This window comes from Lathyrus oleraceus, chromosome 1 (genome assembly GCF_024323335.1).
Source record: "Lathyrus oleraceus cultivar Zhongwan6 chromosome 1, CAAS_Psat_ZW6_1.0, whole genome shotgun sequence".
NCBI lineage: Eukaryota > Viridiplantae > Streptophyta > Magnoliopsida > Fabales > Fabaceae > Lathyrus > Lathyrus oleraceus.
Genome location: NC_066579.1, coordinates 384,134,827 through 384,162,296, shown reverse-complemented (window position 1 = coordinate 384,162,296; position 27,470 = coordinate 384,134,827). Strand labels below are relative to the sequence as shown.

General features: G+C 36.1%; 2 protein-coding genes across 2 annotated transcripts; one reads left to right on the top strand and one right to left on the bottom strand.

Moving 5' to 3' along the window:
• Positions 1–4,890: 4,890 nt before the first annotated feature.
• On the top strand, positions 4,891–6,104 carry LOC127108647 (uncharacterized). Its single transcript, XM_051046017.1, has 2 exons — positions 4,891–5,713; positions 5,833–6,104. The coding sequence occupies exons 1-2, from the start codon at positions 4,891–4,893 to the stop codon at positions 6,102–6,104; spliced, it is 1,095 nt and encodes a 364-aa protein (XP_050901974.1).
• Positions 6,105–19,357: 13,253 nt separating this feature from the next.
• On the bottom strand, positions 19,358–20,008 carry LOC127115793 (flowering-promoting factor 1-like protein 1). The gene has a single exon (XM_051047245.1). It carries the CDS (start codon positions 19,874–19,876, stop codon positions 19,538–19,540), a length of 339 nt encoding a protein of 112 aa, XP_050903202.1. The 5' UTR covers positions 19,877–20,008; the 3' UTR covers positions 19,358–19,537.
• Between the last annotated feature and the right edge of the window lie 7,462 nt (positions 20,009–27,470).

Below are 27,470 nucleotides of genomic sequence, written 5' to 3'. Positions count from 1 at the left end.
CACGTATAGTGATGTCGGTCAAAGTAACTCCACATCGAAGGGCATTATAAGAGTTCAGGGAATTAGTGAAGTTCATTACCATTCTATGTTGGCTAAGGTAGGAGTTCATCATTACAATGGAAATAATGTCGACTTGGGCATTGCATGTGGAAAATGCTGGAGTGGGTTGTCGTAGAATGGTTGACATTAAAGACTTCGACGTGGGAAGTCAGTTCTTGATGACCAGTAAAATTAGTTAAGATATTTGAATGGTGTTGAAAGAGAGGGAACTGGTTTAATATAGACGGTTACTCGAAGACACGTGGAGGCTCGTCGAAGAGAACCAGTGCATGGGGATGAAATGTGTTGTAATAGGGTTAGTCGACCATTTTTGTGTAAATATTTTAGAGTAGTATATAAAGGGACTTATGTTCATTTAGGAAGGGGTCCTTAATTGTTCATATATTATGTAAACTCAAAGTATTTGCGTATTTGAGAAATGAGTGAGGAAAATGCACATATGTGTTCCATAATTTATAAATATCGTCTTTTCACATTTAAGTATCTTTTATTCATCGAATTACCTTTTGATTTCACTTTACAGTTCATGCTTCCACTTCACCTTGCATTTTGTTTTCAATCTTTATTATGAAAATCTTTTACTCCAAATCTTACTTCAAACATTGAAATAAATCGAAGAAGTTATCCTTCGGTTTTGACACAATGTTATTTAAAACTATAAAGGCACACAAATATGTTCCGGAAGATTTTTGAGTTTGATCCCTTAAGTATTAATAGAAACTTGTATTTGTTTACAAAATTTCACAATAAAAAAATTGGTACACCCGGTGGGACCTTTTTGTGTGTTTTTACTTTGCATTTTCAAAAATTTATAATTCTTCATTCCATTAACTTCTCATTCTCTGAGTGTGAGTGTGCATGAGATTAAGGTGTAGTAAAATAACAAAGAGAGAAGTTAGGAGACCTATAAGGAGATACGCCAGGAGAATGACCACTCCTAGGAATAACAATGGAGAACAACCTATTAGTAGTATTGGGATGAGCACGATGTCTACACCAATAACATAACCCATTCCTCGATTGCTAGTACTACGACAATACCGTCTACGATGGTTGCAACGATGAATTTACCTGAAGGGACGGTTTTGTCTCCAATTCCCTAGAGTGACCCAGTGACTCCTAGACCATTCATGGCATCTGATTTTAGGCCTTTTGCTACAAATTTTATAATGCCCATGCCAGGGTGTAAACAATGTTATGGAATGCCAACGACAATGATGGCTAGTTTACGTAATAACCCATCAACATTTTCTAACATAAATGCCCGAAGTCGAGATCATGTCCCACTATTATGATTCTAACATACTGACACATCAAGCCGAGTCAACGCTTCTTCTATGCAAGCACACTCATATTATAGCCACATCTGGCTGACCCAACATTTCTCCAAGACAACGCTCACGAACAAAACATCCATACATGGCTCCACAAAAGACTTAAGGTTATTTACTTTTTAAGAGAATATTATTTACTACTCTTTGTGGCAGGAAAACTATGCAAATTACAGGGCTCAAAATCAAACCATGGCTCTCTTAAGCTCTCAGCCAACTAGAAACCATAGTTAAAAGTAGTGCGATATGAATCCGAAAAGAAAAAGCATGCGAAAGGTAAATATATAAATAAATGTAAATTTTAAAATGAGCACAAAGCTTAACAAAATCTTGCAGGTACAAAGCAAAAATAAAAGAGAAAGGGGAACAAAAAGATCCTTAAACATCAACGTCCAACTCCGAAGCACCCGGACCAGTCCTCTTCAAGAACAAATCTTAAATAATCCAGCTGATTGGCAGTGACAAAAAAATCGAGGAAAAATTCTCATGCCTGCTCTAATGTTTGATCCCAGACCTGATACACGAACTCCATAGCCTTCTTGTAAGAGCCCCCTTCAACAAGAGTTGATGACTATCACCTAAAATCCTTTTAATAGGAGAAGGGGATTGTGAACAGTCATAGACAAAGAAGTAGGCCGTCGCAGTATTCGAATGTTGCACATCAAGAGTTTTTCCCGAGATAGTATTCGAAATTACTATCGGGGTATAAATTGTAACCAGAGCTCGAGCCACCGGAGAAGGAATAATCGCAACAACAGTAGTCGCAGTCACTCGTCCAGATAAGCCGGTCATTAGACTCTGATTCTTGGCGAGCGTAAGAACTTCCTACAACTAATCCATGTTATCTACAAGACACTAATTAAACTTGTTAAAAAATTAATTCCTCGGGTTCCCTTCTTCACCAAAGAGTTTTTATCTCTCTACATGCCTGGGTGCACTGATAATTGTATAAGTATCAATCCACTTCTTCTTACACTAGGAAGGGAGTACGTCGCCAAGACCAAATCCTTCTTCATAACTGAGCACATGATACCAAGCATGCATACCCCCTTCATTTTCACCTCCTCAGAGGAAATAAGACTTAGCCTAGAGTTGTAAGAAGAGAGAGGCTGACTGAAATGAGCTATTGACCAATACTTTATAAAACCGCTCTAACAAGAATGAGCGCATCCCACCCGGGGAGAAGACAAACAAAAGTGCAAGTGAGCCTCAGGAGTAAAAAGTTTTAATAGCATGAAACATTCAAGGAATTCACCTTATTCATTGGTGAACATATTGAACCAAGGGACTTGGGAGCGAAGAAAGTTCAATCCTTGATCCCGTGCATCATCTTAAGAGGTGCGGGTCGTATAGAAAAGATAAAAAGAGCTTCCGAGAAGGTTTCCAAGATTTGCGCTCGGTGTAAAGTTAGAACACCTTCATATAAGCCCAAGCTCCCAAATGAAGTTGTGAGGGGGAAACCCTCATACGGTTCATCATATCTACTTCGAAATTAGAAAAGGGAAAACCTACCCATAACATGATAAAAAGGCATTCATACAAATGAATCGAGCAACTCTCCAAAGATCTTCATATCCTCTCAGTCGGGCCTTCAGGAAGAACCGACCAATCCGAGGAGTTCCCGACTATAATGTGAGCATTCGTTATTGTTAGCTGGAGATTTCGAAATATAGGTGAAGTTCTTTGGAAGTGTTATGTTTTGGAGAATAAATAAAAATGGCTGTGTCGAAGCTATTTGTTGAATTCTTTTCTTGGGTAAACAAACCTTTCTTATCGAAGCCTGAGACTTAGAAGATTTTTGGATCTCCACAAGTTCTCTCCGACGTAGGCATTTGACAGACTCGAAGCTTCAAGCGGGAAAGATTTGAAATTTAAACGAAGCAGTTTCGTCAGGCCAACGCGTGGAAGCATCTGAGACATGCAACACTTGAAAATGTCGAACGTGGCAGTCATCTGTGTAGAGACCGTTAGGGTCGAATTGTTATAAATAGGGGTCTTAGTTTTAGATTTCAATGTGTTCAAAGAGATATACAGAAATTCACCAAAATACTCAAAGTACCAGAGCGAGAGAAAAGAGTTTTATGCTGAAAATGTATGTATAAAGAACACCATAATTTCGTTTCATGTTATCTATTTTATGCAAGTTATTTAAACTAAAATCATTTACTGTCTTTTCTTCTGTCGAATTGCCCTTATTTTCAGTACTTTATCATCACTTTTACCTTTGCATTTACATTTCGCCAAGCTTTCATTTCCAACACTTTCTCAAAACTTAAAACGTTTACTTCAAGTTATTTATCTTCACCTTTGCCAAGTACTTTTGTTATCTTTAAAAACCCTTTTCTACAAAGTTACTGCCATTTACTCTTTGCCTATAAAGTCATAAATTTCGTTTAGAATTATTGTCGAAACACCTTTCACTATTCATAAACCAGAAACAAACTTAATCATGAGTCAAATCACCATAATAATAGTTCTTGAGACACATGTCCTAGGATCAATCTAGTCGATCCTATAAGTTACCAAAATCTATAATATTGGAAGACTAACGGTTGTTTGTCAGAAATTACTGGTAAACAAATTGGCACGCCCAATGGGACAGTGTCAAAAGAATTGTTAATTTTAATTGTTTGCTTTACTTTTATAATACAAAATTGTTGTTATTCTTTTGGTTTAAAAAATTAGTGTTGTATGATCCTTAGAAGTGGTAGGATAGCCAACAATTCGCAACCTATAACCAAAAGAAAAAACGCAAAAAAGATGGTTAATACAACTAGTCAAGGGGAACAATTTCCTCCCCAGGGAACAGGCATAATCAGAGCAAATTCGATTGATGTATCCACTGAGATCCCTAGTGCACAGGCCATACCAACATCTAGATCCATGGCCTTGCATAATTCGACAATAATGCCTATTATGTCAGCGTAGCAGACATTCCTGCAATTTCAACCCCTAGGCCACCAGGATTTGAGAATTTTAGGCCTTTGAGAGAATACCCATTTGGAATGCCATCTACTGCCATGGCGGGACTTCAGAACAATTCTTCCATATATACTCAACCCCATAATACGGTTATTTCGCCCATAATAGGTCGAAATACCCAATCACAAGGAGTCTCCACCCTATTACCTACCCTTACAACGAATAACCAGGCATCCTTTAGACAACACATGGATGCCAGTAACCATGATATGATAGGAGCTCTGGCCAGATAAATTAATACCATTTTTCTCCCCTAATACAAAATGTGAATAGGAATAACAATGCCCAAACATACCAACAATTGTCAGCGCAGGTGGGACACATAACATATTTCCTAGGCGCCCCACAGTCCTCTGTTCGACGCAGGCCAAACTAGGTTATAATCCAGGGAGAAGAACCAACTATAGATTAGGTTCGACCACCAAGACAAGCGCCTGCCGAAAGGGTCATGGGGGCAAGATTGGAACAATAGCCAATTCGACGGGAAGTCCCTGAAGAACAACCCAGGAGAGTAATAATGGTTAATAGAGACCAGGATGCAGACGAAGTAATTCATAGGGTTAGGCGGGAAAACATGATGGAAAATGACTTAACTACTATGATAGAGAGAATCATGGCCCATAATGGTCTGAATACAGGACTTCGACGGCCAAATTATTCCTCTCCTTTATCAGAATATGTCCTACAAACTAAATTACCAAGGGGTTGTAAAATCCCTAAGTTCACTAAATTCTCAGGGGACACTAGTGAATCCACTATAGAACATATAGCCAGATACATGACTGAGGCAGGGGATTTGGCGAATAGTGAGAACCTAAGAATGAAATATTTCCCTAGTTCTTTAATGAAGAACGCCTTCACGTGGTTTACAACTTTGCCACCAAATTCCATAGCTACTTGGCCTCATTTGGAAAGATTGTTTCATGAACAATTCTACATGGGCCAAACTAAGATAAGTCTTAAAGAATTAGCCAGTATCAAAAGGAAATTCACTGAACCTATAAATGATTATCTGAATAGGTTCCGTTTGTTGAAATCTAGATGCTTTGCAATAGTGCCTGAACACAAGTTGGTCGAAATGGCCGCTGGAGGTTTAGACTACTCCATCAGGAAAAAGTTGGATACCCAGTATCTAAGAGATATGGCCCAATTAGCAGACAGGGTTCGACAGGTCGAACGCTTAAAAGCTGAAAAGGCCAGAGCGAATAAGAATTATAATAAAGAGAGGGTTGCTTATGTAGAATTCGAAGATGGGGAGTCTGAAATCCCTAATGACCCTTATGGTCTTGAGGAATTCGAAGTAGATTTGGCTGAATTAAAAGAATCACCACCTTATGCCTGTAAATTACTTACACCTTCGAATGGCAGGAACCCTGTCGAAACCGAAAGAATGATAGATTTCCTAAAAAGACTTACACATTTGATGTTACCAAATGTGACGAAATCTTCGATTTATTAGTAAAAGATGGCCAAATGATAGTGCCTCCTAATACCAAAATTCCTCCGTTAGAACAACGAAAGAAAAGAGGCTTCTGTAAATATCACAATTTTTTAGGCCATAAAACCTCACAATGCTTTCTTTTCAGGGATCTTATTCAGAATGCAATTAAGGATGGCCGCCTCAAGTTCGCTAACAAGGGAAAAAACCAGATGAAGGTTGACGCTGATCCCCTCAACATTGCTGACACAAATTATGCTGAACCTGTCGAAATCAACATGATTGACATATGAGAAGTGAAGGCTGTGAAGGCAACAGGAACTGAAGACTATGCGCTAGATGGAAAGTAGGCTACTGATGGCCTAAATAGCGATGTTCCCTTTGGAATCTATGTCAAAGGTGAACAGGTTTCTAATGTCGAACCAAGGGCCACTGAAGGTCTTAAGGGGAAAGCAACTGAGGCTACTGAGGGCCTAAGGAAGAAATTCTAGGAAATTTCAATCACTGATGGCACCAATCTAGGTGTCAACATGGTGGATCTGAACCAACCCCCCCTCCTCCCCAGAAATGGAGGAAGTGGAGAAATGTCTGAAGATGGAGCGAGAGGGGATGCAGTTTGGCTATCCCAAAGCCAATGAAAGCCTACGTGAATACCTTTGGAGATGTCACAAAAGAAATTCTGACATGTTGCTGTGCCCAAGGTGTAGCATCAGGATATGTCGAAGGGTGGCTGAGGATTATGAAAGATGGCAACGAACAAAGACTGAGAGAAACTGGAGGAAGGAAAGCCAATTACAAAAGGTGTATCCCATGCCAGGAGAAAGCCTTCTTGGTTTTATTGTGCGTTGCTACAAATACGAAACAAAATGCTTGATGTGTCCCAGGTGTGGGGCAGTGTACAACAGAGAATTAGCTGAAGCATTCGAAAGAATCCCATCTAACCAAGGTTGGGGCGGACATGGAGGTAACCCGGATATGTATATCTTCGACAAGAGGGGAGTTCCTAGGAGGCCAGATAACCCTCACTCAAGGGCGAAAAGAGTTATGTTTAAACTTCCAGCAGAAGTCCTTGAGGACAAATGGACTCAGGCAGGGTTGAAGAAAGGAAAGTGGAGAAGTTTTGAGGATGGAGGAATAACCTCTTGGGCTTATAGAAAACAGTTACAGGCATCTAAGAGAGAGGCTATCAGGCTAGAGAACTACAAAGGAAAGAATCCTATGTCAAGATCCCAGTGGAGAAGACATCAGAGGTTGAGGAAGGCTGAAAGAAAGATGACTTCAAGGGAGATTGGAGAATCCAGCAGCATCAAGGTGCCCCCAAATGTCACAAATTCGACCAAACCACCTGTAGGAAGGAAGTTATTTCCAGATGAAAACAAAAGTCAGAAAGTTCAGGAGGAACAAGTAAGAGAGGAGGAAATGCTCACTGACGACTTTGAGTCCGACGGAGTATCATCTGTTAATATGAATTGCAATGTGGTCTCGGTCCTGCCATACGAATATAATCAGGAGACGGAGGTTGAAGATAATGAGGAAGCGGATGTTGTGGAGATGGCGAAGCATAAACCAGTGTGTTACTATGTTCTCAACAACGACGTTGTCGAAGAGCAGAACACTCTTTTTGAAAGGCCTCACCAAGGGATGCATAATCACCTCAAGCCCTTATACATTAGGGCCAAAGTTGGACACGTGGGGGTGAATAAAGTTCTGGTGGACGGAGGAGCAGCAGTCAATCTGATGCCCCAATTCATGTTGAAAAAGATAGGTATATTCGACACTGATGTCAAACCTCACAATATGGTATTGTCAAATTACGAGGGTAAGATAGGACAAACTCTGGGTGTCCTACAAATGGATCTGACTGTTGGATCAATCACAAGACCAACAATGTTCATGGTGATACCTGCGAAGGCAAATTACAAGTTACTACTAGGAAGGGAATGGATACATGGAATAGGGGCAGTTCCTTCGACCATGCATCAGAGGATAGCCATCTGGAGAGAAGACGGTGTGGTAGAAAATGTTGAAGCTGACCAAAGTTACTTCATGGCAGAAGTGAACCATGTAGACAAGAAGAACTTCGACAGGAACTTGGCTCATATAGGACCATGCCATCCAGCTGAAGAAGGCTACGCCCCAGATAAAAATGCTTTGTATTTCTTGACTCTACATCCCAATGGCTTTCAGTGGGATAGGGAAATTATGGGGGACCCAGAAGAAGGGGAATCATCTGAAATACGACCAACAGAATGGGATGAAGACCTGTATTATGTCTGAGTCTTCTTTTTTCGAAAAGATTTCGGCCTACATGGCCGAGAACAAAAGACAAGCGACTCTCGAAGCTGAGATAACTAACATGGCTGACGAAGCCACATATGGTGAAATCTATAATACAGGACCTGGGGAGTACTTTAAACCAAAACCCCTTGACGAACAGGTACCTTTGGAACTAACAGAATAGAGGTTAGATGCCATCTATGACGAAGAGCCTCTGGGATTCGAAAAAGATCCAGTGACGTCGAGTGCGAAGATGTTAGTGCAAGATCCTCTTAAAGAAATTGATCTTGGAAACGGGAGTACAAAAAGAATCACCTACATCAGCACTGAACTGGACCCCAAGTTGAAAGTAAGAGTAATTGAATTGCTAAGAGAAAACAAAGATTGCTTTGCTTGGGACTACGACGAGATGCCTGGTTTGAAGAGGGACCTGGTCGAATTGAAGCTGCCTATCAAGGATGGCAAGAAGCCCATCAAGCAGACTCCAAGGAGATTCGTCCCAGAGATCCTTTCAAAGATAAAAAAAGAGGTCGAAAGACTTCTTCGATGCAATTTCATTAGGACCACAAGGTATGTCGATTGGATTGCAAATATAGTTCCTGTTATCAAGAAAAATGGCTCTTTACGAGTGTGTATAGATTTTCGTGATCTAAATGCAGCAACTCCTAAAGATGAATATCATATGCCTGTGGAAGAGATGCTGGTCGACTCAGCTGCAGGCTATGAATATCTTAGCATGCTTGATGGATATTCTGGCTATAACCAGATTTTCATTGCAGAAGAGGATGTTTCCAAAATAGCCTTTCGATGTCCAGGGGCAATACATACTTATGAGTGGATAATTATGCCCTTTGGTCTAAAAAATGCTGGGGCAACATACCAACGAGCAATGAATTCTATATTCCATGATTATATAGAGACATTTATGCAAGTTTACATAGATGACATTGTGATAAAATCTATATCAGACGAAGATGATCTCATCCATCTCAGCCAATCATTCGAAAGAATGAGAAAACATGGCTTAAAGATGAATCCTCTTAAATGTGCATTCTTTGTGCAGGCTGGAGATTTTCTGGGCTTTGTGGTCCATAAAAAGGGGATAGAAATCAATCAGAATAAGACGAAGGCTATTATGGAGACCAAAGCACCATCAACCAAGAAAGAATTGCAATCATTATTAGGAAAGATAAACTTCCTAAGAAGATTCATCTCAAACTTAAGTGGTCGAACTCAAGCCTTCTCTCCCCTCCTATGCCTGAAACAAGGGAAGTTCGAATGGAATGACGAACATCAAAAGGCATTCGACAAGATCAAACATTATCTGATGAATCCTTCTGTCTTGGCACCACCATGTGGAAAGAAGCCTATGAGACTGTATATATCAGCTTCCACCACTACCATAGGTAGCATGTTGGCACAAGAGAATGAAGATGGCGTCGAAAGAGCCATTTATGATCTTAGTAGGGTTTAAAATGATGCAGAAACTAGATACACTTCAATAGAAAAGCTGTGTCTTTGTTTGCATTTCTCTTGTACTAAACTCAAGTATTATATAAAACCTATTGATTTATATGTCTCTTCACATTTTGATGTCATTAAGTATATGTTATCTAAGCCAATAATGCACAGTCGAATTGGCAAATGGGCTTTAGCGCTCACTGAATATTCTTTAGCCTTTATGCCCTTAAGGGAAATGAAGGGACAAATAATATCAAACTTTATTGTAGACCATGCAGTGGTCGAAAGTCCTCAACTTCAAGTTGAGTTGAAACCTTGGAGATTATTCTTCGACGGTTCCACTCATAAGGATGGAAGTGGAGTTGGGATCATGTTAATTTCTCCTGCTGGAATTCCAACAAAACTCAAATATAGAATTGAAGGTCCCCTTTGTTCTAACAACGAAGCAGAATATGAAGCCCTTATTGCAGGACTTGAGGCTTTGTTGGAATTGGGGGCAACTAGGGTCAAAATTAAAGGAGACTCAGAATTAGTAATCAAGCAACTAACGAAGGAGTACAAATGTATAAAAGAAAATTTGATTATGCACTTCGTCATTGCAAATAGGTTGCTCAAAAACTTCGAATATATAGACATAAAACATGTCCCTAGAATAAAAAACCAAGAAGCTAATGACTTAGCACAAATAGCTTCAGGGTATAGAATTTCAAAAGGGAAGCTAGAGGAACTTGTCGAAGTAAGAGGAAAAGCAATGGCTGCCAGATTGTCTCTGACAGATTTGGAAAGCACTCAGTTAGGATATGCTAACAAAGAAGAGTTTGAAGTACTGACCATTGATATCTTAATGGATACAGATTGGAGGAATCCAATTATTAATTATCTCAAGGACCCTTCGATAGATACAGAAAGAAAAACCAAGTACAGGGCTTTATCTTATGTTTTGATAGGGAATGAATTATTCAAGAAAACCCCTGAAAGGATCCTGTTGAAATGTTTAGGAGAAAACGAAGCTTACTTGGCATTGTCTAGTATACATAGTGGAGCCCGTGGAGCACACCAGGCATGCCATAAGATGAAATGGTTGCTTTTCAGATATGGAATGTATTGGCCCATCATGTTAAAAGATTGTATAGAATTTGCTAAGGGTTGCCAAGAATGTCAAATACATGCAGGAATTCAACATGCTCCTGCAAGTGAGATTCATGCAATTATCAAGCCTTGGCCTTTTAGAGGTTGGGCATTAGATCTAATTGGGGAAATTCGAACCAATTCATCCAAAGGTCAAAGGTACATACCTGTAGGAATTGACTATTTTACTAAATGGGTCAAAGCAGTGCCTTTAGTAAATGTGGATCAAGAAACTGTCATTGAATTCATTCAAAGGCAAGTATTATATAGATTTGGAATCCCAGAAAGTATAACAACAGATCAAGGATCAGTTTTTACTGGTCAAAAGATGCAAGAGTTTGAAAAGGAAATGGGTTTCAAATTATTAACATCCACACCCTATTATGCTCAAGCCAATGGGCAAGTTGAAGCAACCAATAGAGTAATAATTGGTTTAATCAAAAAGCATGTAGGGAAGAAGCCAAAAAATTGGCACAAAACTTTAGATCAGGCACTTTGGGCTTGTCGAACCTCCCCTAAAGAAGCTACTAACACTACACCTTTCCAGCTTACATTTGGACATGATGCAGTATTACCTGTCGAAATCTACTTGCAATCAGTGAGAATCCAAAGACAAGGAGAAATTCCATCTGACTTATACTGGGAAATGATGATGAATGAGCTGGTGGATTTGAACGAAGAAAGGTTGCATACGTTAGAAGTATTAAGAAGACAGAAGGAGAAGGTAACAAGGGCATACAATAAGAGGGTCAAAGGTAAAACTTTCACTATGAATGATTTAGTTTGGAAAGTTATATTACCTATGGATCGAAAGAATAAAGCATTAGGAAAATGGTCTCCACATTGGGAAGGACCTTTTCGAATTTTAAAAGCATTTTCAAATAATGCACACGAAATAGAGGAACTAACTGAGGATCGAAGAATCCTAAAAGTAAATGGGAAATACTTAAAGAAGTATAAACCATTTGTGCATGAAGTTAAAATCATAACAACATAGTAAGCAAAGAACTATCATGGCCAAAATGGTGAAGATATTTAGACTCCAATTTTTGCCAAAATGGCTTTCGTTTTAATCAAATTACAAATGAACAAGAGTCGAATAGAATAAATACAAGTGGAAATCAAAAAGGAATAGTGGCCCTCATCTGATCATACTTTATCTTCGCCAAGCCAATCTTGTATTGAACATCAACTTGAACCCCTATGAGACGTGCAATATCTTCATTCATAGAAGTAGCCTTTTCGACGTGATCTACGCTCTGCTTCGCCAGATCATCAGCTTCAGTATTATCCAAGCCTTGGATAGCAGCATGCTTCGCCTTAGCATTAGAAATCTTTTTCTGCAATTCTGCAATATGAGATTCCCAGAGTCGTATCGAAGCAGTATAAGTGTCGAATTCTGCTTGGGCTGATTTTCTGGAAGCGGCTAACTCCTCAGAGGCTTTTGAAGTTCGAAGGCATTGTCAAACTCAGTGGCTTGAGCTTTTTCAGTTGATTGAAGCTTTGCTTTGGCATCCACCTCCCTACGGTATTCAGCACAGACTTGGTCAATGAGGTTCTGAATGTCGGTAAGGGCTTCACCTATATCAGTGGGGCAAGCAATGATGTTGATCTTGCTTATCAGCTTCTTTATGCCAAAGCTTGCTCCCACATCACTCTTTAATTCTTCAAAGAGATCTACATCAAAAACTGCCTTCTTCACCTGCTGAAGGAGTTCGTCATGTGATGCTTCGTTTGCACTAGCACCACAATGGGTCGAAGCTCCATAAATGCTTTGCTCTGAAGAAGATTCTCTTTGAGCCATCATTAACCTTACATACTTGAGGGGATCATTTTGTTTTAAAGCTTTTTTCTCCTCCTCAATAAGTGATATAGGCGAAGTCTGGATGATGGATGGTCGAACATTAGTTGGAGTTGGGACCGTTTCGACGTTAGCGTCACCAGTTCCAGTCTGATTTCCTTCAGGATCAGCTTCTCCCTCACTCATGTCTTCATCTTCCTGAAAGTACCCCTCAATCTCATCAGAATCTTGATCATCCTCGTCAGCATCATCTGAAGGGAACACAACTCTTGCAGGAGAATTACTGGGAGTATCCTCAGAATCTTCTTTCTCTGTTGAGTCCTTCTCTTCAGCGTGCTTCAAATTTCTTTTACCATCTTCACCAGGAGAAGAGGTTTCTTGTTCGTTCTGGGCATTATCTGCTTCGAGATTTTGGGCTCCAGTCGAAGATCCTTTGTTTTGGACAACACTGCTGATTGTCGGAGGAGGAGATGGATTCATGCCGCTCGAAGGATCACTCTGATTGGCAGTAGAAATGAGGGGAGTGATAGGTTTTTCCTGAAAACAAAGTGTTAGAATAAAATAGGAGTTTTTGAAAGATAAAACACTCAAGATAGAAGTTTACCTGTTAAGCCTCAGGGTCAGAAGCATTGCTCCCAATGTGCTCCAGCGCTGCGCCACCGAAGGTCTGGGATTGAGTTTCCTTTGAAGGGGGAGGGAGAATGTTGGTTTTGACACCTTGTTGTTTATTTGTTTGGTAAGGGGCAACTGTTGCCTTATTCTTTTTTCTGTTTTTTCTTAAGTGGAGTTGGAGTAGTTTCTTCTTCATCATCTTCGACAAGAATTACATTTGCAGTGGGGACTTTTCTTTTCTTGGGCGTCAAAGGAGGCTTGCCACTACCCTGAAAAAGGAAAATTATAAACAGTTAGAAAAATATGAAAGAGACAAAGAAGTTATTTGATGTAATACCTTTGAACTCTTCTTCGTTTTTTTCTGGAGCAGCATCCTTGGCAGAGGGAGCTCCCTGGCTTGAAGAGGTAGTTGGCTTAGAAGCAGTATTCGAACTAGCTTTCGCCACATGCTTCTCTTTCTTCACCACCTTCCTTTCGAAAGCTAAAGAAGAATGTGAGTTAGTCGAAACATGCAAATGTTTAAAAGATTGGCAAAAGACGAAAGGGAGTTGTAAAACCAAGAAGTCCAAACATTCCACACCTTCACATGTCGGAGAAGTAATTCTCACTGCATCTAAGTCGAAGTGAAGAAAGCCTTTGAAACTATCTAAGGTATGTTTGGTTGCAACTACTCTTTTAGCAGGTCTTTGTTGGTCATTTTTCAGTATGTTAAAAATGTCCCCACATGTGAACCAATTTGGGTAAGGGGGAAAAATGACAAAGCAAAATTTGCACTGGGTAAATTTGGAAATTTGGGTGGTTCGCACTCAAAGGCCAAATCATATTTAAATTCAGGTTTTACAGCTTTGAGAAATCTCTTTTTGGAAATTTATTTTTCAAATTTCTCTTTTAAAATTGGCGCTGCGTAACAAACGGTTTGAACAAGTTCCATTGGGTTATAGACAGTTTCAAAGTACTTTTGGAATGCTTGGATTTCTTCAGAATGAGTAAGCTTACCCTTGTAGACATTTTCCTGCAAAGATGAAAAGGCCTTCATTAGACGTTCCTTGATTTTAGCAGTAGTAAACATATTCTTGGAATAGAAATCTGTCCACCAAGTGGCGAAACCATTGGTGGAGTAGAATGACGGTTGGTATACTATTAATTGCAATTCAGCAAAGTTTGCATGGAATTCTTTGTGGGTTGCAATGTCTCGAGCGCTCCAGTCAGTCCCTGCACAACGGATCTCTCACTTTTGATTGAATAAGCCAACAGACACACATGGCTCTTTACTGGCAAGATCCAAATTGTCGAGAGACAAAATTAGGTTGATAAGCCAACAGACACACATGGCTCTTTACTGGCAAGATCCTAGAGACAAGTAGCCTTGGGAAGAGAAAGGCGCGCCATATATCTTCGATCTCTATGCTAGCATTCTTCACAGCATCTTTGAGTGAAGCAGTGAATCAGGAAGGACCATGGGTTCGACTGGCAAAAGGAGCCATCGAGGGAGAGAAATGGCGACGCTTTGAGAACATCAAGGTGTATTTGGTGAGGGAAGTTTGTAAGTTGTCAACATCATCAACTGGAGTCAGTTGAAGGAGTTTGGTGCCTTCAATGCTTCGATTTATTATCTTTGGGGCATTTTCATCAACATTTCCATGTGTTGGCAAAAAGGATTCGAAGGTGGCATTGAGCCACAATTGAAGAAGCCAATAAGGCCCAGATAGTAATAAGTTGGTACCAGCTTCATACTCCTTTAACTTGGCACTAGCAGATCCTAGACTTTCATACAAACTAGCTAATAAGAGTTCACTTAAACACACTCTTCGACCAACATGCAATTGGTTAGCAAGTGTTAAAAATCTCTTTGCAACTTGTAGAGATTTATAGCAGAAGAAGAACTTGGATAACCATAGACCTAAGAATGCTATATGTTCTATGTCGGAAACTTTTTCCCCATCAATATGATACAAATTAATATAAGTACTGAACGAAGCATTCTTGACGTTGAAGTCAATCAAGTTTTCGCAGTCTTGATAGGGGTCGAAGGTTTCTCCTGTCGAAGGAAGTCCAGAAATGGCAGCTACGTCGAAGAGCGTAGGAGTCATCATTCCACAAGGGAGATGAAAGGTGTTATATGTGCTATCCCAGAAATATAGGCTGGATAATAATAAAGGTTGACAGTAGCTAAACCCCAGCTTCGACATCTGAATCAGGTCAAAAATAACCAATTCTTTCCAAAATGAAGCTTTCTTTTTCTCAACTTTCGTTAACCAAGCTAAATAGGATTTGTCTAGAGTTGGACAAGAACGAAAGGGTCTGAAACTATCAGTGATAAAATCCAGTTGAAAAGCCTCTCTTTGGACTGAATCCTCAACATTTCTGGAGGAAACGGTTTTGTTGGCTATGGGTTTGGTAGTATGATAACAAGGAAAAAACTTTACACATTTCTCTAAATGACCTTCAAAGACTAATGGGCCTAAAAACCCTAAAGTATTTCCAGAAAGTAGGGAAGGAATCATTACCTGGAAAGCAAATATTGCTTTCTGTTCTTTAATGAGTTTTGGAAAAGTAATGTACTCCTGATCCCCAACAGTTATGGTTGTGCTAGTTGGAATGTTTTGAGAAGCAGAACTTTTTAAGGATCCAACACCTTTGATGTTCTTTGATTGCTTTTGCTGTTTATCAGAAGACATTGTTATGGTTTTTTTTGGAGGTTTTGAAGAATTAGGGTTTTAAGGAAGAAGAAACATTTTCAGAGAAGTTTTAGAGATGAACTCAGGTTGAAGATGAAGATTTTCGTAAAAAGGAAGAAAGAAGTGACAATGAGCTTTTATAGTATTAACCTACGAAGCTGATTGGTTACACCTTGCCAAGGTAGTGGGCCACGTGGTGGCTTTTCTGAGAAAAAGGTACAGGGATTACTGTTCATTATTCTTGGAAGTTGAAATTCATGATGACAATAACTGCGCACACGTCTTGATGAGACGTTTTGAAAAAGTAAATCATGATTAACTGACAGATATGGAGTTTTAGGTCTATGAAAGGTCTATGGTCGAAATCTGGTGATTACAAAAAATGCCTATTTGTTAGCTGGAGATTTCGACAAATAGGTCATACGTCAAGAGAAAAACATAAAAATGCTTCCATGATGGGACTACATTTAATGCTCACATTCCCTATTACTCTTTGGAAAAATCAAAGCGACGCATGGTCGATAACACATACAACCATTCTTGAGGGCCGACCACGACTACTAAAAGACCCCCCCGACATCTAAAGTGCCCAACGAGTCTTGGGTTCAATTGTTCTTTATCGGCCAAAGGCCCAATAAGATAAAGTCCCTTACTTTTCCCAATCCATCGAGCCTAAGGTACAAATGCCTTCACAAAGGGTTTTCAGGTACACAGTTTCTAATTTCCACTTTCATTACTGTTATCTTGAAGCCTAACTAAATTGGGCATTGGAGTGCTAACCATGCAGGTACCCCCTAGGTCCACCGTACCGGAGATAAGCGAAACCAGCTTAAGATCAACGTCTCTAATTCTAGAAGCATCAAGATCGCAACCTTAGATCCAAGGTGCCACATCACTGAATCGTCTATGAAGCTTCGCTCCACCGTATTTTTCACAGTATCATCCATTTCTGGTTCTACAACGGAACAATAGTAATCTTATTTTCTGAAGAATAATCTCATTTTGTATTTTGCTTATTCTTTTTAGATATAACCCTGCAAATTAACATTTCTACTATGTTTATAATAGGCTAAGAGTGAATTGGGAAAGGAAAACAAGGATACAAATATATAGCCATATAGATTCTCTCATGGGGGATATAGAAAACTGGAGGAAGAAATGATTAATACAAAAAGACAATAATTGGGAGATGACACACTAAGTCATGATTGTAATCTATCTCCAGGATGACACCATAAGAAGTGGAAGAGGGTCCGACAAAGACTAGGTGAAGAATTCACATTAGAGGTCACACTGTAGCTGCTGAGAAGATTATAAGTACATTCTTTTGTAAAATAGAATATTAATTGTAGTTTAATTATATTTGATAATGAAATTCTATTCACGTTGAAGGGTTTGTTGGTTGATATGGCCAGTGAAGGCTCATTTATTCCACAAGTACGACATGATATATTAGTAGAAGCAATTGGAATAAAGGAGCGTGGTAGGCGTGTCCGTGGTGTTGAACAAGGCATCATCGTGAGAGTGTACTTCAGAATATTAATAAAGAGTGAAGAATTGTGCAAGAAAGAGATGGACGATATTGTTAATAAGAATTTAGAAGAAAAATTAGAACATGAATGAGAATTGCAAAAGAAGGAGATGAAGGAGCTCTATGATAAAAAGCTAGAAGAAAAATTAACACAAGAGCTTGAATTGCACAATAAAGAGTTAAACAAGATCTATGGGGCATGTATAAGTTTTGTTTAGTTTTTTGTCTACTTAAAGTTATGTTTTTTGTATTACATCTGTTTGTTGTCCTATAACATTATACGTTGTGTAACAGCTATTTTTATGATACAAAAATTAACATCAATGGGTGTAATTGTTCAACCGAATACAAATATAGTAGAGTTGTTTGGAAAATTTGTTTTAGATGGTGCAAGCACAAAAGAAAGTTGTTCAGCTGTCCAAACCCAAAATGAGACACCAGTTTCTCATGGAGACCCGTTAAAAATATTGGTATGGTTGATCATGGATGTTAAAGATGTCATGTTTTTTCAATTGGAACATGTTCCAAATGTAGAAATTTTCTATCTTTATCATAAGAATGTAAGATATTTTGTATTTGGAAATGAGTGATTGAACATATCTATACTACATTTGTGATGCACGTAAGTACATTTTCTACGCTAACTAATGTCAATTTAAATTGGTGCAAGTGAGTACTTTCAATGTTAAAATTTGCTTCAATTTTTGAATTTTATTTTGACATTTAGGTGCATGAACCTTTTATGTATAGAAACAAATAAATTAAATATTTTGGATTCTTTGGCCTATTTAGTATGCAATTTTCATTGAATCAATCACACGTGATCGTGTGATTGAATCATACTTACAAACACATTTAAGAGATTCAAACAAAGTTTGTTATTTAGCACATATTCATTTGTAAATAATTATGAATTTGTACTTTCTCATATTTAGTAGTCAATATTTTATCCATTACTAATTATGCTTGTGTTCATGCAGTGATCATTGACAATTGGTTATTATCTATCCTCAGCAAAGTATGGTAGTCGTGCTATGTTCCTTAGACAAACAACTTTATTCAAAGATGAATCATATAGTTGCTACACAAATTTATATTTTATGAGACTTAATAATATTTTCTATGACTTTGTAAATACTATGTAATGTTTAAATTTTTTTTAATATATAGAGTTGTGGAGGGAACCAATATGTTGTAAGGACTTAGATAAAAATCCAAGTTTTATACTCATATGTGTATTATTTGTGACATTCATTTATCTATAATTACATTTATTTTAGTTTGCATTATTAGTCACTATATACAATATATTTGTAGACGAGGAAACAACTAGGAGGATACGGGTCTGAATATTATGTCATAAAACACATGGTAACAATTAGTGATTCTTACACAAGGAAACAACATTGGTGATTCTTGGGAGCAGGTAATATATAATATAATATTAATGATTTTTACTACATAATAGTGTGTTATTAATTAAGTATTCTTACACTTCCTTATTCACCACTCATAAAAAAAAGATTTTAAAAACGCTTGTTCATGTTGAACATCTTGTTTTCATGAGATTTATAAACTAAGTTTGACATTGATTTTGGAATATACGTGTAATATTGATTTTGATGTAAATATTATATAGATTTATTCAATATTTTTGCTGCTACGGTAGATTATTAAAACTGCTCATACTAAAACTGCCAAAGTTAAAAGTCATTATTTATAAAGGTGATTTTGCAATTTCAATTTTTGGTTAAATAAAATAAACTAGCACACAAAATTAAATTGGGAAAATCTCAACTTTAAAGCAGCTACAAATATTTACAGCACTCTCACACAAATGATAGTCACTCTCACTCCAAACATAACCGTACCTATATTGCATTATATATATATATATATATATATATATATATATATATATATATATATATATATATATATATATATATATATATATATATATATATATATATATATATATATATATATATATATATATATATATATATATATATATATATATATATATATATATATATATATATATATATATATTTATTAGTAATCAAAACACAAGTTAAACTTATGAACAAAATACACGGATTAATGTGACTAACAATTATGTGGACATGTTAAGTCACACTAATCAAAAATCAAACCATCATACATATGACTTATAAGCAAAACCAAGAATCCAAATTACATGGCCATGCACAAGAATTGTTGTTAATTTGTTTGCTACATCATCATGTCCCTAACTTCAAAGGAGTTCTTGTTCTTGACAACGATGTCATACATGTGCATGGACTTGAACCTATTGAAATCCATAGGTAGAGAGATAAGATGAACGGTGGAGCGTTTGTGAAACTGAAGCAAGTCAGGGTCATCATAGTAACGCTCCCATCCCAAAGAACTAAGCTTTCGCTCTAAAACGGCGTAAGAGGTAATAATCTCATTGCTCGCTGTGTGAACCAACACCTTACGTCGTCCGCCTGACCCTTGTCGTCCACCCTCCATCGCCTCCGCACCGTCCACTAGACGCACCACGCCGTTCTTGAACACCCAAACCCCTGACATTCTTTGATTGTTACAAGAGGAGCAAGAAAGAAGAAACAAGAACAAAGTTTGTGTTTTAAGGTTTCGTGAGGTGGTTGTGTAGAGATGAGTGTGCAATGATAGTTGGAGATGGGTGAATGAGATATTTATAAGTGAAATGATGGGTGAAAATGCTCTCAATTTGTTTTAAAAATAATTGTAATATATATACTTAAATATAGTCAAAATTGTTCAAGTTGATAAGTATATAATTAATACTAGAATAGTGTAGTTGAAGTTTCATTGTCTCAAAGACTTTGTTGATGTACATGTTATTCGAGATGGTTCTGAATTCATTTTAGTTGGACGACTTTGATTCGATCCGAAATAATAAGTATCAATTTAAATACTTATAATGTTTGAAGTTTGAAAAATTAGTCTTCGAAACTCAATTCATCTAAAATATAATGTAAAAGGAGGTGATCAGAGATGTTTTTTTGTTCAAATAATATAATGACGGAAATTCATCTTTTAAAGGTGAATACGTGAAATATCGCAAATTCGAACATACACCTTTATATCTGATGTTCTTACAAAATTATCAATTCAACTTACTTTTAAAGGAGGAGAGAGAGAAATTGTAAATCCTCCCCTTAACAATTTGTGGAGTTCAAAGAGAATCTTTGTTTTGTTTTGAGGAGAATAAGTTATTCTAGAACAAAGTTGAATTGAGTTATACGTTATAATAGTTACAACATGCAAAACGAATTACATGAATAATCTAAGATAATGAGGTTATGGAGACTTTAATCTACGCAAGCAATTGGTTAAGAAAAATGAAAGAATGTGTTGTATTAGGATGTGGTTGAGGAATAAATTTGTTTGAGTAGAAAGGAGGATGCTCATGCATTGCAATAATATGCTCTTTTTAAAAAGTTTATCTTAATAGTTTGTGGGGAATTGGATATCTATTATCAACAAATGCATATATTGTTGTGGGTAGGGACCTAATATGAAAGGAACATATCTCAATTAATTTTGGTCGTTAATTAGGTGTGGAGAATACCAATGTTGATTCTCATTGAGTCGACATTACATGTGTATGGGGAAGGCTATCCAAGCATTTGCTTTTGATTTTGTTTATGCTGCCTAACTCAAAGTGCTAATTTTATATTTTCGGTATAAAAAGGTTTCTGTTTGCCTAACTATATATGTATGGAACCATCAATTTCTTTAAAATGAAAAATTTGTAATACACATATAACTTACCAATTACTATAAAATTTCAAAATTTAATTCATGTCAAAGACCGTTTCTTTATGAGCGGGCAATTCAACCATTTGTGCCTAGCTAGAATATGTTGGTTTCATGGGTAATAAGTATATCAATTTGAATGGGAGGTTGGTTCTTTTGAATTAGGTTGATAATTTTATTTTCATTCTTTCTTTTCCTTTTTAAATAGGCATGTGAAAGTTTGAAAGAGTTTGACGAGATTTTAGAGACGTAGTTTTTTTTTAGGTACAAGAGATATTTGAAAGATTGGTTAGGTATCTTGGTCGAATGTATGTAAGTCAAAGATTGACGGAGGGTTGGGGGTTAATGATTTGTGTCGGTTAATGTGACACTTCTAGGTAAATGGAGATGAAAATTGTTACATAAAATTGATGTTTGATTTGATATTCTTTCATCCGGATATGCTAATGTGATTTTATCTCCCACTATAGGTAGATCAGAAGGTTTAATATCAACTTTTTTTTTTTTGGAAAACGACCTCCTCCTTGATTATAATCCCCTTAATATTTCTGATTAGTTTGTAGAGGATTCGCCTAAAAAGGTGGAAAGATGACCTATTTATCTCTTTTAGTGAGGATCTTTGAGTAGGTCCTATTTTCTTGTGAGTGTTTTGTAAGATTTTACCTGATCTCAAATCAGTAGATTAGAAAGGTTTGGAATTTGGACCATATAATGAACCATATATGGTTAAGGACTTAAGCTGGAGGATGGTTTTGTTTGGGAACTAAAGCTTATAAGTATTTTGGTTTCAACCATAGAGAGTTTTAAATTCCCTATTGAGGAGGAAGAATAATGTTGGTCGCTCGGTAAGCATGCGGTGTACTCTATCAAGGAAGCTTATTCTTTTCTAATTTGTCTGACTTTGATTTTGGGAAACCTTTCCCTAGATGCCGATAGAGTTCTGCCCCTTATCTAGAAACATTGAACTCATATAAGATTCTTATCTTCCCTTAAAAGTTATTTAGCAATAAGACTCCCACCGGGGACAACTTTTTTAAGCGTAGTGTAATTAGGCATTCAAAAATCTCAATTTTAGGTAGACTTTATCCCGTTTCTTTATCACTTGTGAGGCTGCACTTCTCTTTAGTATAAACTTTTTAAATGTCTGAGTTGGGATTTGATTTTACGTAAGAAGTTAAAGTGGCTTTTTGAGTTAGTGGGGTCTATTGATTCCAGATCTAGAGTTATGGTTGACTATACTTTGGTTTGACATTTAGTAGAATGTGTTTTGTAGAAATCCCAAAATTATTTATTTTCTCAAGTTTGACATATACCATTGTTGAAATGGTGAAACAAGTTATTATTTTGTCTTGGAAGTGGTTCTTCGTGTTTGATGCACCTTCCACGAGTGGATGCAGGACCACATTTAGTGTTTGAGCCAATAAATATTTTGAAAATTTTTCTTTCCTTGTTTGTTGTGGCGTTTTTAACGGTAAGTCTTTTTGGAATTCTTGTTCACTTGTCCTCAACCTTTGAGATTCGTAGAAACTTTTTTTAATGATTTTTTTCATCTATTGAGATTTTATGTTATCATGCCTTTATGTTTCATGAATTTTATTTTTCTTTAGGTTTTAAGAACACCGCTTAAACCTTGTACTCCACTTTTATGTGTGTGTGTTATGAGAGAGAGAGAGAGCTTAGGAAAACCTATCCACCATAGGGACCAAGGTTCCAGACCCAAGCGTTCTTCTGACCCTACTTAACTACTTCTACGAGAGATCTGTGAAACTCATCCAAAAGACCTTCCTTCAAGACGAGCAAAAAATGGCTTCACCTAAAATTTCAGCCCTAAACTTTCTCCATTTAAAGCCTTGTACCACCCATCACTTAAGGCATATTCTCATAGATAAGAAATAACCTTTTGAAGGGGCACACAATAACCGTCTTACTAAAAGAATAAGTGAATTTTTAGTCGACTCTTCATGCTTAGAGACAACGAGGGTAACATATTTTCACCAATGAGAAACCCTCTTAGAGACAAATTATTATGCCTCCATTCCTTGACCCTTCAACCACCTGACATCTTCACCTTACATACATCCACTCACTTAACCCACACAATCTTAATCCTTTATTTTGAATTCACACATAAAACGACTATGTATTCCAGCTAATTTCTTTCAAACTGACATCTTAAAAAAAAGAGAAAGAAAATCAAAATAAAATTTAAAACTGAATTTAGAAAGATAAACCTCCCATCAAAACTCACAAACATATTTCAATAATAAGTCAACCTTTTTTCAACATACAAACCATTAATTTTTTTTTTTGAGGAAAGACTACACACAAATATATCTAAAACATCAAAATAATTTTTAAGAAAATCTAAAACAAACCGAATCTATTTTACTATTCAAATCACCATCCTTCAAATTATTTATAATCTTGTGTGGAGTGGGGGATTGATGATACATACAACAAAGGAATAAAAAATCCACTTCAAACCAAATCCTTTTTTATAAGCAATTATTTTATTAAGAAATACAAGATGTACATCAATCTTGAACTTATAAAAAACAACCTTAAACATCAAAAGTGAATACCCAACAACCTTTTAAATACATATACTATACACAATATGTGTGCTCATGCTCAACTCAATATTGGTTGTAATACTCAGTTTCTCTATTTTATTTTTCTTTTCGTCCTATTCTACACTACAAATTATATAGCCATGCAGGATAACTCTTGTATAGTACCGTTCACTTATGTTACATATGCAATATTATTATAAGTATTTTTTATTTGAGAGCATGTACATGATAAGTACTATTATATTGTCATACGCCAATTCTAAGTGTCTTTTCTTATAAACATGGACAAATTATAGATTTTCATAATTCATAACCCTTTTTATTGTGGTTACAAATATTGAATTTGTCTAGTATATCAATCAATCAAATTCTTGGGGAGTTCTAGGTTAGTCTATAGATTTTTCGGGAAGATTTAGGCAATGTGAATCACACAACAACTAGGGAGAGAATAAAAAGTAAAGGAAGATTCCAAAGCCTTATGCCACCCAATCAAAATCTAGTTTTAAATTGATTCATAAAGTGTGTAGGGCTTAAGGGCACACATATTCTCTTTAACCCAACACCATGGTCGTGACTCTACTTCAATTTCCCATCTCCCTCCTCGTGCCACATGGTCCTGTGACTACGATGTTGAAAAATACTCGTTATAATGACCAATACTTTAAAGTGGTTTTTGCTTATAAATCAAATCATGTTTAAATTCCTTTTGATGGTCATGAGCATGAGACCAAGTCAATGTCTTTAAATTGTAATGTTCCCTAAATTAATACTCCAGGTCTAAGTGTTGAATGTTAAGTGATCCAAATAGGCAAATGAATTTAACATTACTATTTGTGATTCTTGAAAACAAAAGAAAATTGTATTGGTAAACCTGCTATCTATGCTACCAAGTATTAGCAATATCATACACAAAATGCAATGATTATTTTTGTTGTGAGTGTACAAAATGGATTTATGCCATTTTTATTATAATATATACTATATGGAATTTCATTAAAATTTATATGGGTGTATTAGGAAACCTTTGTTAGACTTAACTATATTAAAATGTTAGTATATAACTTTTAAAAAGGTATATGCAAGTTTCTTTTAACTATATGTCATCATAGAGAAACCAACATAACAATTGTATGATACTCTTTCTCAACCCATCAAACTATAAATTGTTCATAGAATAAAGGATTGAAAAAAATATTTGATTCGAACATATTTTAAAATACATTCAACAACACAGGTCTTAAACCAATTAACCAAAAATCAAATCTAAGTCACAAAATAATATGCATTCCATAAATATGAGAAAGAAGAAGTTGAACATATGCATAATTTTTGTGTTTCTTCTGAAAGTTAAAAATCTGTAAATATGAGAAAGAAGAAGCTAGATGAATAGAAAAACAAATGAAAAACTGAATAGAAAAACATATTACTTCTATCTACTTATAATATTAGAATTTTACATTTTTTAAGAATCCATTATAGATATTTTTGAATCCATTATATTTATCACAAAGTGTTCAATACCCTTATTATTCACAACAATTCATACATAAAAAATTGAATAAACCGTCATGTTTCCATCGAATCATTGATATCTTTCACAAAGTCAAAATTTTAAGATATTTTTCTTGCAATATGCAAGCCGCCATGTTTCCTTCGATATCCTTCACAAAGTCAAAATTTTAAGATATTTTCCTTGCAATATATGGTTGAATGCAAGAAGATTGTAATTTATTTTCTTTTCTGCTGTCCATATTCCTTACTCAATAACGACATTGAACATGATTTTGTTACATGTATTTTTGGATTTTGCGTTTTGCACTAAGTATCTTAAATTATTTTCAAGTATCTAAATTTTAATGTATTTTAAATATGATCTATTCTATTAACTATAAATCTATCAACTATAAATATATTGATTCACAATTATTATCTATCTATATATACTTTTGAATTAATAATCATTATTATGCGACCCATGCGACTAGTCTTTTTCTAATAATAATAATAATAATAATAATAATTATTATTATTATTATTATTATTATTATTATTATAATAATAATAATAATAATAATACACTTGACCCAAGTAATTAAGGATGTGAAACATTATGTTTTATTAGTTTTAATTAGGACTATCATATAATTATGGTGGTAATCAAATAAATAAACTCACTTTTTAAAAATAGAAATAAATTCTAACTTTAATTATTCAAAGAAACCAAAGTAATTGAGTCTATAATGACGTAAACAATGACATAATTAAGCCACCAAAACTTTCAACTATGCCCAAAATAAGTGTCCACCTCAAAATTGAAATTCTCAATATCCAAATATCCCATGTTGAGCTTTCTTGATAAGCCATGTGAGAATTACCCATCACTTTTAGGATTTTTCCCATATTTATTTGGTCAAATAAAGTTATTCATATAGAACATATGCTTAGGCTGAAAATGGTAACCTTTCCAATTACGCGCTTCTTTAAAATCTTGTGGAACATTGAGAATAGTTTTGTGTTGGCTCTACATAGAGTTGGATTGAGAACCTCATCCACCATCATCACATGTATACAACAAGTCCCATGTGATTGTTCCATAGAAAAGCCAAAATCATAGTCCTATATTTAACTATAGAAGACACTTTCTCTCGTATCAGCATCGCTTCTGTCTTTCTATATTAGCCTCTCCTTTTTTTAAAGAAAAGGCTGCGATCCATATAGCAGCTCCTTAAGGACCCGTTTCATGGTTTGGAAACCAGATATGATAGATGCTACATAAACTATAAATTAGAATTTTCCAACTCTCTTTGTTTTTTTATTCCTTTAGAATTTTCCAACTGTCTTTGTTTTTTGTTTGTTTACATTTATCAATATTTTGTTGAAAAATTATAGTTATTTGTGTTCGGCCAGGAGTTAGAAATGAAAGATGAGGTGATAAAGTTATGTCATAATGCGGTGGAGAAATATTTATGATGCTACAAAATTGGTTGGACTTGCAAGAATATTCCTCTAACATATAAGTCACTTAGAGAAATAAAAAATAATATGAGAGTGAAAATGAATTTAAATACTTGAAATGTTATGTTTTACCCTTATATATCAAGAATGGATGAAATCGCTCACGCGTGATGTTGCATTTTTGCAGACAACTGTTAGATTGAACTGGACGGTGATTGATGTGCTAAATTGTTAGAACGAATGCCTAGATGTTATGTGCGTCTTTCAACTCAATGTTTGTTGTTGAGCCTTTTAGTATGAGCCTTGCAATTGGCCTAAAATAATTGGCCCAAAATAATTGCCCTCACTACTACAAAAAAAAGACTTCTTACCTCAATTGGGAGAGACTTTTTACCTCGAATGGGATGCCGAGGTAACATAGAGTATTAGAGGAAGTGTGTCACTTTTCACCTCAGGTCATTGGGCAAGACGAAAAAACTAGAAAATATGTCACTTTTTCCCTCAGGTCACCGGCGAGACGAAAAACTAGAATGTGTGTTACTTTTCCCCTATGTTAGGAGGTTAACCGAGAGAAAATCCCTCACTTTTGTTGAGATATTAGATATAATCCAAGTTGAGTTGTGTGGCTCAAATCCAAAGCTAATTAGGATTTAGGGTTTGTTACTTAGTTTGTTAATTTACTTAGTAGTCAAGTCACTTAGTTGTATATAAATAGACATTTTATAATTTAGTTTTATTATTCATTCAATTCAATAATACAAACATTATTTCCGTATTCTTTCTTTCTCTCCTCATTAAAAGTGCCTCAAGCACTAACAAACTAGTATCAGAGCTTTTGGTTCGATCAGGGGATA